General features: G+C 43.0%; 1 protein-coding gene across 1 annotated transcript in view; it reads right to left on the bottom strand.

Annotated features, from left to right (window-relative positions):
* The window catches only part of znf408 (zinc finger protein 408), a 44,032-nt gene extending 32,631 nt beyond the window's left edge, over nt 1-11,401 (bottom strand). Inside the window, exons 1-3 of the mRNA XM_039617807.1 lie at nt 11,344-11,401; nt 9,198-9,483; nt 291-349 (exon numbers count right to left, since the gene is read on the bottom strand). Of these exons, the coding sequence (XP_039473741.1) occupies nt 291-349; nt 9,198-9,479 (341 nt within the window). The 5' untranslated portion in view covers nt 9,480-9,483; nt 11,344-11,401. The remainder of the gene's footprint in view (nt 1-290; nt 350-9,197; nt 9,484-11,343) is intronic.
* Nucleotides 11,402-17,846: the final 6,445 nt, after the last annotated feature.

Below are 17,846 nucleotides of genomic sequence, written 5' to 3'. Positions count from 1 at the left end.
ACACGGTGCCACGCGTGTTCATGACATTTGAAAGCCAGTTTAATGATTAGAGAAGCTGTTTCACATGCATCAGGAGTATTTGCAGGGACAGTGTTTGACCTCACCCATTACATCCTGCCCAGTTTTCATAGGTCTACTATACACTACTACAGTTCCTGTAGGACAGTGATGGACGTGACAAAATTTGATCTGTTTTTATTTCAGTGGCAATAAATCAGAGAGGAGGAAGTGTTTGATTTCACCATCCAAAATAAATCACATTAAAAGTCTAATATGGAAAACTGACTTACTTGACCCAGACAGCTCTTTGTATGGAAGCATCTCGAGTTGCTGCTTTCGCCACTGAAGCCTGGAAAACACAGTTAATATATGTTTTATAATTCACACACCGTCTCCCATTCTGCACTGGGACTGACTCTGCCATACGTGGATGAAATATGTACTTTTATTATAATGTTCAGAATTGTGATAATTACCCTCCCGTCTGTCTCAGAGGGGCAGCTTGTGCTTTGTACGTGGATTGATTGAGGTGCCCTTGCAAATTATCTGTGAGAAATCTTTTTTTTAAAGATTAATCACAGATAAAGCGACGCATCGCTGACCAGATCTCTTCATGTTTTTTCTCTTTAAAACGTTTGGTAGAAATTACAAGCACTGATTCATTATCTTCTCACAGGGTCTGCACTTAATTAAGCAGAAACACTCCCATTTACTGCTCTCGCTCCGTCTGCTGCCGACACAGCACGGCATCGGACAAAAGCTCCCACTCAATGTGAAATCGTTATGAAGCATCTCAAGGCTGACTCCACAATGAGATGCCTCAGTCAGCCAGCAGGGATTCAGGTCTGAGACTTCACTCTGTTGGAACGATGCTTGACTATTTAACGGGTGGAACGTTTCTTTTCTTACAGGATCAGCGTGTTTGCCGGAGAGTGCTTACTGCTTTTGTACTGCAGAGCTGATGTGAAGAGCTCAGGTGCAGCCACGATTCAGACCCAAAGATGTGATAATTGAAGGTTTCTCTACAGGTTAAATTTAATGACTGGCAATTTGTTCCATCTCTGCTCAATGTTAAGCATGCAGAGTGAAACTCTATTATCACATGCATTTACCATGGCAGCGCTTTAAAGGGCATTAAAGCAACAATTTGTCCCACAGCTGAGATTTAGCTGCATCACAAAGCTTTGAGGTAGGAGCTGGAAGAAGTAGAGCTGTGAAATAAACACCGAGACAATAAAGAGTCCAAAATCACACACAAACAAATCAGACTGCCACCCCTTATTGACACTAATTTAGTTCACTTTTCAAGTTTGATTTTTCACTCATTCTACATGCAGTAAGCATTCAGTGCGTTCATCCATTTCTGTGACGGCTTAACCACGGGGCACTGGAGCTTAACCCAGCTTTCACTGGGTGAGATGGGAGAACACGCTAGACTAGAGGATCTCCAACACAGTTTAAAACATGGATGGAGCTTCCAGGTGGGAGGTGACAGCCACAGCTCCCAAAAAACACTTCTAGAAAAAAATGGAGGATCATCTGTGGTATGAAACTGCATGCTCATTGGCTAACAAGCTGTCACTCACATGTCGTTAGCCAATGATCGAACAAGAGGGCGTGAACCTCGGTGTTTGTAAATCACAGATTTATGTGATGCAACATGATGTTTGGTGCTCGTTGGTGGTATTCACAGAGTATTTGACTGTATTTTATTAAATATCCATATATACACAAAATCACCATGAAAAATATTGCGATATTATCCCGTATCAGTTTTTCTCCATCCCTAGTGATGCTCATGAACAACAATAACCAGAAGAACACATTTCTGAATTTTGAAAGTAAAAACTTTTTCAGGTTTTTACAAATTACAGGTTACTATGAACAAAAACAGAGTGACAGATATTTTCAGTGAACCTTACAAACAGATTCATGTGAAAATCAGCTCTAGTTTATAGCTTTGGAAACAAAGGGGTCGTAATATCAGATACATTAAAACAAAAGGAAAAAGAATAACAAAGGAGAACTGGTGAGATCACAGTAATCAACAATATCGAGGAAGCGAAAAATACAATTTTGTTTTTGTTACTAATATTAAAAGCAAACGACGGTGGTCACAGCAGGCAGACAGCACAGTCACATGGATGCCAACCATGTTTTGGACAGGCAGGAATTCAAGTATTTTGAGACAATCTCTGAAGCTGTCGTGGAGAGTGTGTGTGTGTGTGTGTGTGTGTGTGTGTGTGTGTGTGTGTGTGTGTGTTTAGCCTCTGGGAAGATTTTGTACCTGTAAAAATCCCTGAATGAAAAATAAAAGTCAGCATTTCAATCACAACTTAATTGTTCGACTTAGAATGCACTCTAACGGCGTGCAGAGCCAGGACTGTGTCACTGTCCCAAAGCTTAGGGACCTAAGTGTCATTTAAAAGTTCAGTTGGTGCTTCACCCGTTCTCTCTCCCTACAGGCTGATTTGCTGGCCAGTGCTCTGCCAGTCTGTGATATCATTCAGCTGCACCTCCTGTCATTTTTCCTCCCACCATCGGGACTCGAGCTCTACGATGTCACTGAGCCTGCAGAGCAGGACAAGATGTTTGACTTTTGCTGGATCAGCAGTGGGTTATTGCTGCCACGTCTTCTTTTAAGCCATGTCTGTTTATATCTGCGAGACAGAATCACTGAAAAGATTTTCAGGAACACCAGTGTGTGTTTACTCTCCTCACTTCCTTACACATCACATGCACAGAATCCAGATCTGTAGCTTGTTTTTGTCTCTGTCAGGCTTACAGTTCCTACACAGCCAAAACAATGTCATGAATCATGATTCACATGCTGGTCCAACATATATTCCTCTGCACATGCAGCTTTCTTTACATGTCTGAAGCCTTACACAGCGTCTATTTAGCATGTTTGAACTGGACAGGTAAATACTTGGAGGTAAGTACTTATCTACAAGTTTCCAGATTGTGAGGATAAAGCCAGATTTCTGTCTCTGTGTAACTCTTGGCTACAAGCAGAGAATAATAACAGGAATGTAACCAATGCAGGGGCTTCTTGTGTGAAGACCTTGAAAAAGGTTGTCACTCGCTTGTCAATGAAGCTTCTCAATACTGTCGGTTTAGCGTTCTCTCTAAATGGCAACCTCCGGGGCTGAAAAATGAAGCCAACACAGAGGTGCCAAAAACTTCATGTCCTGGAGTTTTGGCTGGCTCCAAACACGTTTCAATCTCCAAAAAGGCCCATGTTAAAATGGGCCTTTTTACAGCATTAAAAAGCTTTTTTACAGCTCTGTACAAAGAGTGGTGTTGGCCTCTGTGGATGGTTTAACGCCTTCATAACAACTCTATGGTTTTCCTCCGGAGCGACAAAGGTGTGCTGATACAGAGAGAGCTGTAGCTGCTAGCTGCCCCACAGGCCTCACCTCCACTCATTCAAGTTACTCAACTGGGCAGTTCACACACAGTACAGGTGGTAGTTTAAGTTTAGCAAGCATTTGATTGGTCTTTCACCCAGCCCTAAACAGCAGTGTCTACATGTGGCCGTTGACAATGTACGAGGTCTCACTCAATCATGCCAATCGACTAGAGAGGCTAGTGAGCTCCTACGTTAAGAAGTGGCTCGGACTTCCCAAATGCCTCAGCAGCGTTGGACTCTATAGCGACGGGATACTGGCATTGCCTATCCCTAGTCTGGTAGAGGAGTTTAAATGTGCAAAAGTGAGGTTTGAGATGTCACTCACGGACTCCCGCGACCCCATAGTGAGAGGCACTGCTCCCACCCTAGCAAGGAAGTGGACCCCAGCCACAACTGTGCTACAGGCTAAATCTGCTCTTCGACATCGTGACATGGTGGGTCACTTCCAACAGGGCAGAGGAGGATTTGGTCTTGGAGCAGTAACACCTCGATGGCGACAGGCATCCATAACCGAACATTGAAAAATGGTGGTGGAGGAGGTGTGTCGACAGGAGGAAACAGCCAGACATGCCAGAGCCTTAGCGCTGGCCAAGCAGGGTCGCTGGATAAATTGGGAGAGTGTTGAAAAGAGGAAACTCTCATGGAGTGAAATCTGGGGAATGGAGTCTAATAGACTAAGTTTCATCATCCGAGCAACATACGATGTGCTGCCTTCCCCCATAAATCTGCAGCTGTGGTTTGGAAAGGACCCAGCCTGCCCCCTGTGTACAGTCCCAGCCACACTCAAGCACATCTTGGTTGGTTGTAGGACTAGCCTTACTCAGGGCAGATACACATGGAGACACAGCCAGGTCCTCAGGTGTCTAACTGAGAAAGTTGAGCGCAAAACAAAATCCATCAACGCTCAACTTTTCATGAACCAAGAGGAGCGTCAGTTTTCATCAGTATTTGTCCGGAACGGAGACAAGCCGAGGACAAGCCCCTCAACCCCAGACCTGGGCCCGTTGAAGGTTGCCAGGGATTGGCAGATGCAGATGGACATGGATCAGAGGCTAATTTTTCCCACAGAGATCATAACAACTACTCTGCGACCAGACCTCGTCCTTTGGTCTAACTCTCAAAAACTTGCGTACGTCATTGAGCTGACGGTATCGGAAGAAAGAAATTGACACACTAAGGTCAGTTATGGTGTTCCACAGGGTTCAGTGCTAGGACCAATTCTGTTTACATTATACATGCTAACCTTAGGCAGCATCATTAGAAGACATAGCATAAATTTTCACTGCTATGCAGATGACACGCAGCTCTATCTGTCCATGAAGCCAGGTAACACACACCAATTAGTTAAACTGCAGGAATGTCTTAAAGACATAAAGACCTGGATGGCCGCTAACTTTCTGCTTCTTAATTCAGATCAAACTGAGGTTATTGTACTCGGCCCTGAAAATCTTAGAAATATGGTATCTAAGCAGATTCTTACTCTGGATGGCATTACCTTGGCCTCCAGTAATGCTGTGAGGAACCTTGAGTCATTTTTGACCAGGACATGTCCTTCAACGCACATATTAAACAAATATGTAAGACTGCTTTCTTCCATTTGTGCAACATCTCTAAAATTAGAAATATCCTGTCTCAGAGTGATGCTGAAAAACTAGTTCATGCATTTATTACTTCCAGGCTGGACTACTGTAATTCTTTATTATCAGGATGTCCTAAAAACTCGCTGAAAAGCCTTCAGCTGATCCAAAATGCTGCAGCAAGAGTCCTGACAGGGACTAGAAAGAGAGAGCAGATTTCTCCTGTTTTGGCTTCCTTCATTGGCTTCCTGTTAAATCCAGAATTGAATTCAAAATCCTGCTCCTCACATACAAGGTCTTAAATAATCAGGCCCCATCTTATCTTAATGACCTTGTAGTACCATATCACCCTATTAGAGCACTTCGCTCTCACACTGCAGGCCTACTTGTTGTTCCTAGAGTATTTAAAAGTAGAATGGGAGGCAGAGCCTTCAGTTTTCAGGCCCCTCTTCTGTGGAACCAGCTTCCAGTTTGGATTCGGGAGACAGACACTATCTCTACTTTCAAGATTAGGCTTCAAACTTTCCTTTTGCTAAAGCATATAGTTAGGGCTGGACCAGGTGACCCTGAATCCTCCCTTAGTTATGCTGCAATAGACGAGGCTGCCGGGATTCCCATGATGCATTGAGTTTTTCCTTCCAGTCACCTTTCTCACTCACTATGTGTTAATAGACCCTCTGCATTGAATCATATCTGTTATTAATCTCTGTGTCTCTTCCACAGCATGTCTTTCATCCTGTTTTCCTTCTTTCACCCCAACCGGTCGCAGCAGATGGCCCCGCCCTCCCTGAGCCTGGTTCTGCCGGAGGTTTCTTCCTGTTAAAGGGAGTTTTTCCTTCCCACTGTCGCCAAAGTGCTTGCTCATAGGGGGTCATATGATTGTTGGGTTTTTCTCTGTATTTATTATTGTGCTATCTACTGTACAATATGAAGCGCCTTGAGGCGACTTCTGTTGTGATTTGGCGCTATATAAATTGAATTGAATTGAATTGAATTGAATTGAATTGAATTGAATTGAATTGAATTGAGGAGGCGTTTGAGCGTAAGAAGCTGCGGTATGCCAACTTGGCAGCTGTGGCAGAGGACAGAGGTGCGCCCGGTGGAAGTGGGGTGCAGGGGCTTTGTTGCCCGTACAACAGCAAAACTGCTTAGAGAGATTGGGATCAGAGGACAGGCTCAACGGCAGGCTATAAGAGAATTAGCTAACACTGCTGAGAGGACCAGTCACTGGCTATGGTTAAAAAGGGCTGACATCACCTGGGCAGGTAAGGCAGTCAGCTAACCGCGAGACACATGCCAAGGATTGATCGACTCGTGGTGGGCCTGCCTCAACAGGGGGCGTCGAAAGGGTAAAACATAACATTAGAAGTTTTGCTGGTTGACTGATACAGCTGTCTCAGGGCCTCCTGGGGACTGTGCATAGGGCTGGGCGACATGGCCCAAAATTCATATCTCGATATTCTTTAGCTGGATGGTGATATAAGATATATATCTCGATATTTTCTTAAAGCCATAAAGTAAGAACAAAAAGAGAGTTCTTAGTCACACTGTGTCCCAGATGTCACACAGGTACTTTTATTAACATACAGCGCAGATGTACATGAAGAAATTACTCAGAAATAAATTATCAGCATTTAATAATAATGTTCCATAAATAAAATAAAACAATGTTGTTTTTGTGCATAACAAAGAGCTCACAATTGTGCAGTCAAAATGTAAACTAACAGACGCTGAGCATAATAACAAAGACAGATTTCACAGCTGCTCTGTTCCCATCTTCTACTGCGTGACTGACAGCCTGGAGTTTGAAATCCGCTTCGTAACCATGTCTCTGAACAGGAGCCATTTATGGTCCTTATATACACACAGTACGGTAATATTACGTTGAAGCACAGTACGTATCACTCCCCAGTTTCACCCATCGTGGCCAATTTGTACATGGAAGAAGTGGAAAAGAGGGCTTTGCTATCCTACCCTGGAACACCACCAAGCCATTGGTTCAGATATGTGGATGACACCTGGGTGAAAATCAAATCTCAGGACGTACTACATTTCACGGATCACATTAACTCGGTGGACCGACACATCAAATTCAGCAGGGAGGATATGAAAAGTGGCAGGTTAGCCTTCTTAGACTGTGAGATTTCCATCAGTAATGGGGGACATCTAAAAGCTGACGTGTACCGTAAACCCACACGCATACCGATCAGTATCTAAGGTTTGACTCTCATCATCCACTGGAGCACAAACTGGTGTCATCAGGACGCTACAACACAGAGCTTAACACCATCCCCACTGACACAGCGGCCAGGGAGGCAGAAGAACATCACATCAAGAAGGCCCTGAGTAATGTGGTTATCCCAGCTGGACTTTTGTCAAAGCTGGGAAGGCGCCTAAAGAAAGCTCCAGCCGATCCAGGAGAGAAGGACAACCGCTGCCCAGGCGAAAACCTGTAGTGATCCCATATGTGTCAGGAGTATCGGAGCAGTTGAGACGCATTTTTTCTAAACACCGGGTCTCTGTGGCTTTTAAACCCCAAAATACGCTGCGCCAAAAACTGGTCCACCCCAAGGATCGGGTCCCCCGACACAAACAGAGTAACATAGTGTACGCTGTTAAGTGCCAGGAGGATTGCCAGGATTTATACATCGGGGAAACCAAACAACCTCTGGCAAAGCAGATGGCACAACACAGAAGAGCAACCTCGTCAGGCCAGGACTCTGCAGTCTATTTACACCTACAGGCCAGTGGACACTCTTTCAATGATGAGGATGTACACATCCTGGACAGGGAAGAACGCTGGTTTGAGCGCCGGAGTCAAGGAGGCCATTTACGTGAAAAGGGAAAGACCATCTCTGAATCGAGGAGGGGCCTAAGGGTACATCTGTCACCATCTTACAATGCTGTGATTGCAGCCATTCCCCAACTCTCTGTGAATGGTACTCATGGCCATTGATCAGTGGTCTTTGATCAGTGGGTTTTGGTCAGTGATTGTTGATCAATGGTCATGGGAATTTGCATAATTATGATTAAGGAACTGACCTCACAGCCCATTGTTCCTTCAGTGGGCTGGTTTCAGTCATTATGCAAATGTACTGTTTATAAGGTTTGGGGAAACCTGCAGTCAGCTGAGACTGAAGAAGTCACTTGGATGAGTGACGAAACGTTTCTCCCACAAAACGCTACGTCCAGATGAACAGATTCAACTTTTGGGGACGAAAGAGAGGCAAACTTGCAGCTCCACAAATATAATTATAACGTAACATAGACTATATCGATATAAACGATATTGTCACATCTCGTATCTCGTATAAAAATATATTGATATATTTAAAAACTCAATGTATCGCCCAGTCCTAACTGTGCAGTTAACCTCATAGTAGTGAAACTAAAAGGAGGAATGAAAGAATAGGAAAGAAAATATTCTGCTCTTCTTCCCTTTTCTGGGAGGCAGTGGGGAGGTAGAGAGTCCGGCTTCCCAGACCTCCCGCCGGATCGGGCACCGAAAGTTGAGGCACACAACAATGTGTGCTGCTGGTAAAGTTTCTGGGCTGCTTTTCCTCATAACAGCCATCCCTCGAGATTTTCTCGATTTAAAGCAATGCATTGTCAGGGATTGTAACATCTAGTCCTTTTACTGAATGTGTGAGTCACACACATACAGTTTATAGATGCAGCTCGCTGATATCAGAGCAGTTCCCCCTCTCATCCAAATATGCTCACGGATGCTGTATCCAAAACAAAAACCAACATGGCTGTGGCTGAGACACTCAGGCTGAAGCTTCAAAGTACGGAGAAATCTACAACGGGTAGGGTCACTTCATTATGTCCATCTTTTACATACAGTCTGTGATTTTCTCCAAACACTAATACCTTATAGTAGCAAGATCAGACTCCAAACAACTTTAACAATCTCTCCAAACAGCAGCCTATTTGCTATTATCTCCCTGCATTATATGTTAGCTTTGCACAAGAGCTGCTGCTACTGCATGGTGATGCAAACTGAAATCAACAGAGTGCACTGAGTGGATGAAAGTAAGGACATGAAAGTGTGCTTATTGACAGCCAGTGCAGATCTTTAGATCTGGAAATATTTATAAAATAGGCCCAAATGAAAAATATACACTTCTCCTTCAAAATCAAGCACAGTCAGTATTAATAGTGACTATAGCCCACTCTGTCTGCATACTGTGAGCACTGAGCATTACCTGTTCTTCCTCTGTTCTCGTTGTCTGATCTCTTTCGGTCTCAAAGTTTGTGGCGAGTTTGCCGTCTTCACTGTGAATTTCCGGCTCAGCGTGATACTCTGAGGCCCACTCAATGTCCCCGTCTCTCCCCAGCAGGGATCCAGCCTCCAGTGAGCGTCCGACCCACCAAAGCCCCAGCCTGCCCTCGTGGAGATGTGAGGGGCCTACAGCAAAGCCACAGGGAAGCGAGGAGTAGAGAAATGAAGCAAGAGCAGATGGGACGGGAGGACCGAGACAGGCCATCGAGCTGTAGAGAAAAATATGAAGCAGGTTACAGGCACGAGTAAAACCAAGGATAACGTTGTAAACTTGCAACGCTGTGCTGCACATATTTGGCACCGAGTTGCAGAAGTTCTAAGCATCCCATGAACCACTTTCATTCCAGCTCACTTCCACCACTGTTTACAATAGCTTTTAAACAACAACACGACACTACACTACAATTCATTCTTTATTGGACTTCATTTGAACTCTACTTTTGAACGCTTATTTGGATCCCTCTTGAATTTTTGTAGAATACTTAAAAGTTTCCAGTGACTTTCAAGATTTTTTTTTACTTGAAATGCTGCTGTAGTCGAAATGCAGCCTTCTGACTGTAATTCCAGGGGTCGTCAAAACTATAGCATTAACAATGTAGGTATTATAGCTACCAAATGAACAATCCTTAAAGATACAAAATGCCCCGTAAAGCTCAGCTATACCAAAAGGTCTGTAAGACAACAAGCTGTATCTGAAGGCAGGTGCAGCTAAAGTCCAGGAGAGGATCTCAAGGGATGAAACACATCACTGGGCAAGGTCCATGGATTCTGCAAAGGATTTTTATCCTACTATTAAAAAATCTTTTATATTTATAATGCAATTTTACTATATCTCAATATTATACACTAATACTGTTAGGTCTGGGTAAAAGGAGGGGGCATTAAAAAAAAGTTCAAAACTGGTTGATGCTCTATTTGTGAATTACACTTCAGTTTTATTTCTATTTGCAGAAACAAAATATCATTAGAACCATCTAATGCTCAAATATAGCTACAACCGCAGAGGGACATTTCAACAGAGGTGGACTGACTTGTTTAAAGATGCACCATCAAAACTTTGGACTTTTTCTTTTCATCTTGAAAATTGTTGCACTGTTTGTAGTATTTACTTCTAACGTTGTATATTTGACTCTCACCTCTGATTATCTGAAAGGATACTGCTTTAACCTCCTAGGACGTGGTGTCCACATATGTGGACATCACATTTTGGGCTGTCTAGACCACAATACTACATTTTACACACATTGGCATAAACATGTTCCCACGTTTGAAGTAGCACTTTTGGAGAAATGTTTCGTGCGATGTTCAGAAATTTTTTACTATATTTTTACATTGTTACAGACATACTTCTCCCTGGAACTGCAACAGCATTTAAAATGAGCCATATTGCTCAAAAAGGCACAATTGTTGTTTCTCTTTTTGTTTTTGTACTCAGGAAAAACGGTGACACCAAATAAAGAGTTTTGGACATCATTATTTAAATGTAACTTAGTGTTCTATCGAAATTTAAAGCGAATGTCCTCATATGTGGATATCATTTTTCTCAGAAACTACATCAGGTAAAAAGATCATTCTTTGTTTTCAATCAGCCCAAATAGCAAAGAGAAATTAAAAATACATGCCATGAAAGAGTTCGGGTCTCAGGAGGTCGAGCAGGACTAACGCAGGGAACACGCATTTCTGGCCAACTGTGATCACAACAGCTGCGCTGCTAGCTTAGCTGCAAAGCGTTCGGCTCAGTGTAAGCAGTGCAGTCTCATACAGCGGACCGTGGACACGTTGTTGTCAAAGTCAACAGTAACTATTGGTGTCGATGTTTTACAGCCACCAACTTTTTAGCCCGTGTAGCGCTGGTTAGCGAACTAACTAGCAAAAGTCCGTGAACCACAAACGATTTTAGAAGTTATTTCTAGAATTAAAATAAATGTGTACATACACAGTGAGCGGTCGCTATCTCGAACAGATAGTTTATTATAACACTATATGTATTCCGCATGAAACTCTGGGAAAGCCATCGTTAACCAGCAAAAGAAAACATCAACCAAAGTCCGCGTCTTCTATTGTCCCACCTGGAAACTGAAACCGTTCTTTGGTTCCGGACCGGAAACAAGGCTCCTCCCCTCTCTCTCTCTTGGACCATTACATTGGAAAATAATGTCCAATAATTATATTTATAAGCATTTTTTTAGTTATTGTCACACTTATATTTCTGTGTTAGCTGTATAAATTCACTCCTGTTTGTCAGAAAAACTATGCAAAAACTGCTGATCAAAGAGGGGTGGACGGTATGACGAGAATCCATTACATTTTGTGCGTATCTGGATAATTTTGGGGGGCATTTGCAGAGGAGTGTCCTTTACTTCATGTTTTTAATAATAAAGGCCATGAGATGAGGCATTTTTAAGGGTTTTTGCTTTGTTTTTTAAGAAAGTGAAAGAAAAAAACTAAATAATATTGCATAAAAGCACACAGGCAAACATTTCCAAACCACTCCCTCTAAAGCTGTATGCACCATCTGCACAAAAGTATGAACACAATGAATTATTTATTTTTCAGACTAACCTGAATTTTAAAAAGAACTAATCTACACAAATAAATAATCTACACTAATAATAACATTTAATAATCATAGGTAAAGAAGTCTCATTCATGATGCCCACACAAAGTACACGAGTCTTCTACAGGTAATCCCCCAGGTTAAACTAAGGTGTGACGTTTTGCTGGATTCCTCATGGTAAAAAAAAGAAAAAGGATCACAGCTGTAGTTTTGGATCCATTTTTCAACTGGCAGCAGCAGCAGCCCACCATCTAGTGGTCATTCATATATATAGCTTGGGCTGTAGAGAGTCTACATCACACGTTTTTCAGTTTCACTTACGCCACCATAGTTTCCCCAGTAGATGGATAAGCTGCAAGTAAAGAGTGGATGAGGTTTGAAATGAGAAGGAGGAGGAAGTCTTTTAGTAAATGTAGCAGATTTGTAGCGATGTAGAACAGAACTATGGGATGTATGCACATTTCAAGATTTCTCAGAACCAACATTAGCTATATGTGCAAAACTTTAATCATGAATTAATTGTGATTAACCATAACTAAGACCTCCACCAAAGACCTCAAAGACTCATCTCACATTTGCCAAAAGAAAAAAAAAATATGGACATGCTCAAAAAATCTTCCAGAAATTCCAAAGACTCACTGCCAGTCATCACAAATGCGTGACTGCAGGTCTTGGTGCCAAGGGTGACACAGCCAGTTATTAGGTTTAAGAGGAAATTACTTTTTCACACATGGCTTTCCCTTAATAAATGAAATGATCATTTAAAAGCCGCATTTTGTATTTACCCAGGTTACTTTTGTCTCACGTTAAAACTGTTCTTGTGATCTGAAACATGTAAATGTGACAAATACGCAAAAAACCCCGAAAAACCTTTTTCGAGGCAATGCATATGCATCCGATTCATTTCAGCTTAGAGTCTCTGCTGGGTGGCGCACTTTTCTCCCAGCAGTCTGTTCGCCTGCGACTCCCCAGTTTGATCTCACCTTTGAGTGCTCGAGAAGAATAGAAAACACCATGTATGTGAGAAGCAGTCCACTGGAAAGATCGATGGTTTTGCATGAAGCTGTTTGGTGCTGAATGAAATGATGTCAGATCTGCTATTACAGTTCATAATTTGAACTCCGACAAGCAAGTCAGTATTTCTTATTGGCTGCAGTCATAGTAACAGCTTGCTAAAAGTAATAATTACAAACATTTTACTATTTTATTTTTTGCTAATATAGAAGTGCAAAACATGTTTAGAGCACAGATGATTCATCTCGAGGGTGGCGATGTTTCTGTTGCTGGATACTGTTAAAAGAACTTTATTCAGAGACAAGGCAGCACTCACCACATGCAACCCTGTTGGGTAAATACAAATTCACCATAATGTTATTATTCCCATGAGTCAGCTCTGTGTTATTTACCACAGAAACACTGAGCTCACTTTGACATCAAAAAGGTGAAAGACCTGTTTGTTGACTCTACCTGGCATATTTGGGTGGTGACCTCCTAGAGTGGCACAAGGCTGACTGAATGAACAAAATTACAGTTTTTGCCCGTTGCTTGAACACTATAAACCCATGCTTAGACTAAAGTAACACAACCTGAAGCTTTTGTTACCATACCTCAAACACATGTATCCAAAATACAAAACACATCGGGTAATTGCAACCACTCAAATACACACCTGAAGGCACTTACTTGCAAAACTGAACAGCAATCAGCCAACTACAAAAAGCCCTCAGTTTAGCCATTTCAAGAACTTTGCAAGCATGGATGGAGGGAGAGGAGGAGGAGGAGGAGGAGGAGGAGGAGGAGGAGGAGGAGGAGGAGGAGGAGGAGGAGGAGGAGGAGGAGGAGGAGGAGGAGGAGGTCGTCAAAGAGGCCATGCACGGACCCATATTTCTGATGATATAAGAGCAACTTTGGTGGACCATGTCATCAACCATGGCCTGACCATGAGGGAAGCTGGGCAGAGAGTCCACCCACATCTAAGCCGCTTCACAGTGGCATCTGTAATAAGAACATTCTGACTAGAAAACAGGTATGTCGTCACCTCTCTACCTTCTACTCAGATGGTTCTTATAGCACTGTTCTACAGTATATCACATGACCATATCAAGTGTACAGGATATTGCAGGGTGCTAATGCTCCTTCTGCAGCCACAATGGTAGTTTTTGTGAAACATACCATGACTACTTATATTGAAGTACAGTGTTGTACAGTGGATGATACAGTATATACAGTAAAGTACTGTAAGAAAAATAAGCAAACCAATGACAATATGTGGTTGTACGTCTCTAGAATGACTCGAAGACCTTCTGGGGGAGGACGCCAACGCCTGTTCACACAACAGCAGGAACTTGCCGTTGTGGACCTAGTGAGGGCAGACAATGCCATCCGTCTCCACCAGCTACAAAAGTGACAGGGTCAAAGGACGTCAAGCTGAATATGTACGGGTAAGTGTAACTGTCCTTTACATTTACAATACAGTATTGGTGAAATCCAGTAGCAGCTGAATATGTACCATATCAGCACCACATGGATCCATTCTGAGAGCTGCACAGGTACCCGTGTGATGGGGTGAGGGTTCTGTATGTGTAGCACTGTAGTACAGTAATATGTCCTCTTTTTTTTTTTTTTACAGAGAATCTTGGCCATGGATGGAGCTGCACAGCCTCATGAATTCATTTTCATTGATGAAGCTGAATTCGACCTGTGCAAAACAAGACAACGGGGTCGTAATGTAATTGGCCAAAGGGCAATTGTGCACGTCCCAGGGCAGCCCGGGGCAAATATCACATTGTGTGCCGCCATAAGCCTTCGAGGGCTTCTGCATCATCATGCAAAACTAGGTCCATACAATAGCAACATATACTCACATTTCTAGATGCTCTCCATAATATAGTTGTACAGAACAGCCCAGATCAGCCCAGGTTTGTGGTGATATGGGATAATGTCAGTTTCCATCGGGCTGCTCTGGTCCAGGCCTGGTTCTCCAACCACAATCAACTTGAAGTGGTATACTTGCCCCCTTACTCACCATTTTTAAACCCTATAGAGGAATTTTTTCGGCTTGGAGATGGCGTGTATATGACCGCCAACCACATGCCCGCATGCCTCTTCTGCAGGCAATGGCACAGGCCTACAGCGACATTCAGGTGACAGCAATCCATGGATGGTTTCGACATGCAAGGGGATATTTTCCCCGGTGCCTAGCGGGAGAAGACATTGCTTGCGATGTCGATGAGGTCCTGTGGCCAGACCCCAACAGACGGCGGGATCCATGAGCCCACGTATGCACAATTGTCATGATTTTTTGTGTTTACAGTATAGTGTTTTTTCTATTACTGTATTATGGTTTGTTTTGTTTTTTTGCTTTATCTGACTTCATGGTACTGCAATGTACAATACTGAGTAGGCCTATTTGCTTTTTTTGGTTGTTTGAAAATGTGTCTCCTGCAAATATGCCTTCTGAATAAACAATGACAATCACAGACTGCAGTGTTTTATATAAAGTAGACTAGTGTGTTCCCCCTGATCTGAAAGTGTTTGCATATGATGCAAGTGTGTGTCATTTTGTCAACAGAGTTACATTTTGACAAAGGAATGGTAGGTTTTGATAGCAGAGTTTAGGTTTTGAGAGTAGAGTTTCACTTTGGCACAGATGTGAATGGTATATTTCCCAGTGTTGTGTCATGTTTACTTGTGTTTAGAGTTTTGGCACAATGAGCGAAGTTTTGCAAAATGTGTTCAAGCAACGGGCAGAAACTGTAACTTTGCATGTGTGATGCTATAGATGAGGGATGTCGGGGCAAGTATACCACTTCAAGTTGATTGTGGTTGGAGAACCAGGCCTGGACCAGAGCAGCCCGATGGAAACTGACATTATCCCATATCACCACAAACCTGGGCTGATCTGGGCTGTTCTGTACAGCTATATTATGGAGAGCATCTAGAAATGTGAGTATATGTTGCTATTGTATGGACCTAGTTTTGCATGATGATGCAGAAGCCCTCGAAGGCTTATGGCGGCACACAATGTGATATTTCCCCCGCGCTGCCCTGGGACGTGCACAATTGCCCTTTGGCCAATTACATTACGACCCGTCGTCTTGTTTTGCACAGGTCGAATCCAGCTTCATCAATGAAAATGAATTCATGAGGCTGTGCAGCTCCATCCATGGCCAAGATTCTCTGTAAAAAAAAAAAAAACAGAGAACATATTACTGTACTACAGTGCTACACATACAGAACCCTCACCCCATCACACAGGTACCTGTGCAGCTCTCAGAATGGATCCATGTGGTGCTGATATGGTACATATTCAGCTGCTACTGGATTTCACCAATACTGTATTGTAAATGTAAAGGACAGTTACACTTACCCGTACATATTCAGCTGGACGTCCTTTGACCCTGTCACTGTTCCTCTCAAATGGGACTCTGTAGAGCTGCTTCATGGTGATGCTGTGTTTTCCCAAGATGCGTCTGATGGTGGTGATGCTCACATGGTTTATGTTGTTGAGCACTTGCCTGTCTGCAAGTATTGTCTTTCGTAGCTGGTGGAGACGGATGGCATTGTCTGCCCTCACTAGGTCCACAACGGCAAGTTCCTGCTGTTGTGTGAACAGGCGTTGGCGTCCTCCCCCAGAAGGTCTTCGAGTCATTCTAGAGACGTACAACCACATATTGTCATTGGTTTGCTTATTTTTCTTACAGTACTTTACTGTATTTACTGTATCATCCACTGTACAACACTGTACTTCAATATAAGTAATCATGGTATGTTTCACAAAAACTACCACTGTGGCTGCAGAAGGAGCATTAGCACCCTGCAATATCCTGTACACTTGATATGGTCATGTGATATACTGTAGAACAGTGCTATAAGAACCATCTGAGTAGAAGGTAGAGAGGTGACGACATACCTGTTTTCTAGTCGGAATGTTCTTATTACAGATGCCACTGTGAAGCGGCTTAGATGTGGGTGGACTCTCTGCCCAGCTTCCCTCATGGTCAGGCCATGGTTGATGACATGGTCCACCAAAGTTGCTCTTATATCATCAGAAGTATGGGTCCGTGCATGACCTGCTCCTGCTCCTGCTCCTGCTCCTGCTCCTGCTCCTGCTCTTGCTCTTGCTCCTGCTCCTGCTCCTGCCTGCTCCTGCTCCTGCTCCTGCTCCTGCTCCTGCTCCTGCTCTTGCTCTTGCTCTTGCTCCTGCTCTCGCTCTCCCTCCATCCATGCTTGCAAAGTTCTTGAAATGGCTAAACTGAGGGCTTTTTGTAGTTGGCTGATTGCTGTTCAGTTTTGCAAGTAAGTGCCTTCAGGTGTGTATTTGAGTGGTTGCAATTACCCGATGTGTTTTGTGTTTTGGATACATGTGTTTTCCAAATGGCACCCTGAAATTTCATTTTTGAACGAAGCGTCTTATGTATGACATAGAGTGTAGTATGCAGGACCATGTGTGTTGCATAAAGGAGTAAGTGTGTTGCATAATTGCAACTAGAGTGCAAAGCAGCGCTTTTGTTTAAGGTATGGATACATGTGTTTGAGGTATGGTAACAAAAGCTTCAAGTTGTGTTACTTTAGTCTAAGCATGGGTTTATAATGTTCAAGCAACGGGCAAAAACTGTAAGGCTGACAGAGTCATAAGAGAAACACTAATCCATTACAGGAGGTAACAACCAAAGGGTTTATTTAACACTGAGCAGAGTCACTACACACACTAAGACACTGAGTTGGTGGGTTTGTTCCATAATGAGGCAAATGTGTGTTTATTTTCATTGTGACGTGTCAGGGATTCATATCCTGGAGCACTCTGCTGCTGTCCTCAAACACATGCTCGGGCTGACGGTCTCATTTTCACAGGCGTGAAGCACACGGTTAGTTTTCACTGATATAGAAATGTCACCAAAAGACTAAAAACATCTGAGTTCCTCTCTCAGTAGCTGAATATTTGTACAGGCTCAAAGTTACCTTGTTCCCTTAAATGATCATAAGATGTAATTTCTATATACATGCATGTGAAAA

The sequence above is a fragment of the Oreochromis aureus genome, linkage group 1 (genome assembly GCF_013358895.1).
Source record: "Oreochromis aureus strain Israel breed Guangdong linkage group 1, ZZ_aureus, whole genome shotgun sequence".
In the NCBI taxonomy this organism is placed as follows: Eukaryota; Metazoa; Chordata; class Actinopteri; order Cichliformes; family Cichlidae; genus Oreochromis; species Oreochromis aureus.
The sequence above is the reverse complement of the archived record's forward strand: the minus strand, read 5'-3'. Positions and strand labels throughout refer to the sequence as shown.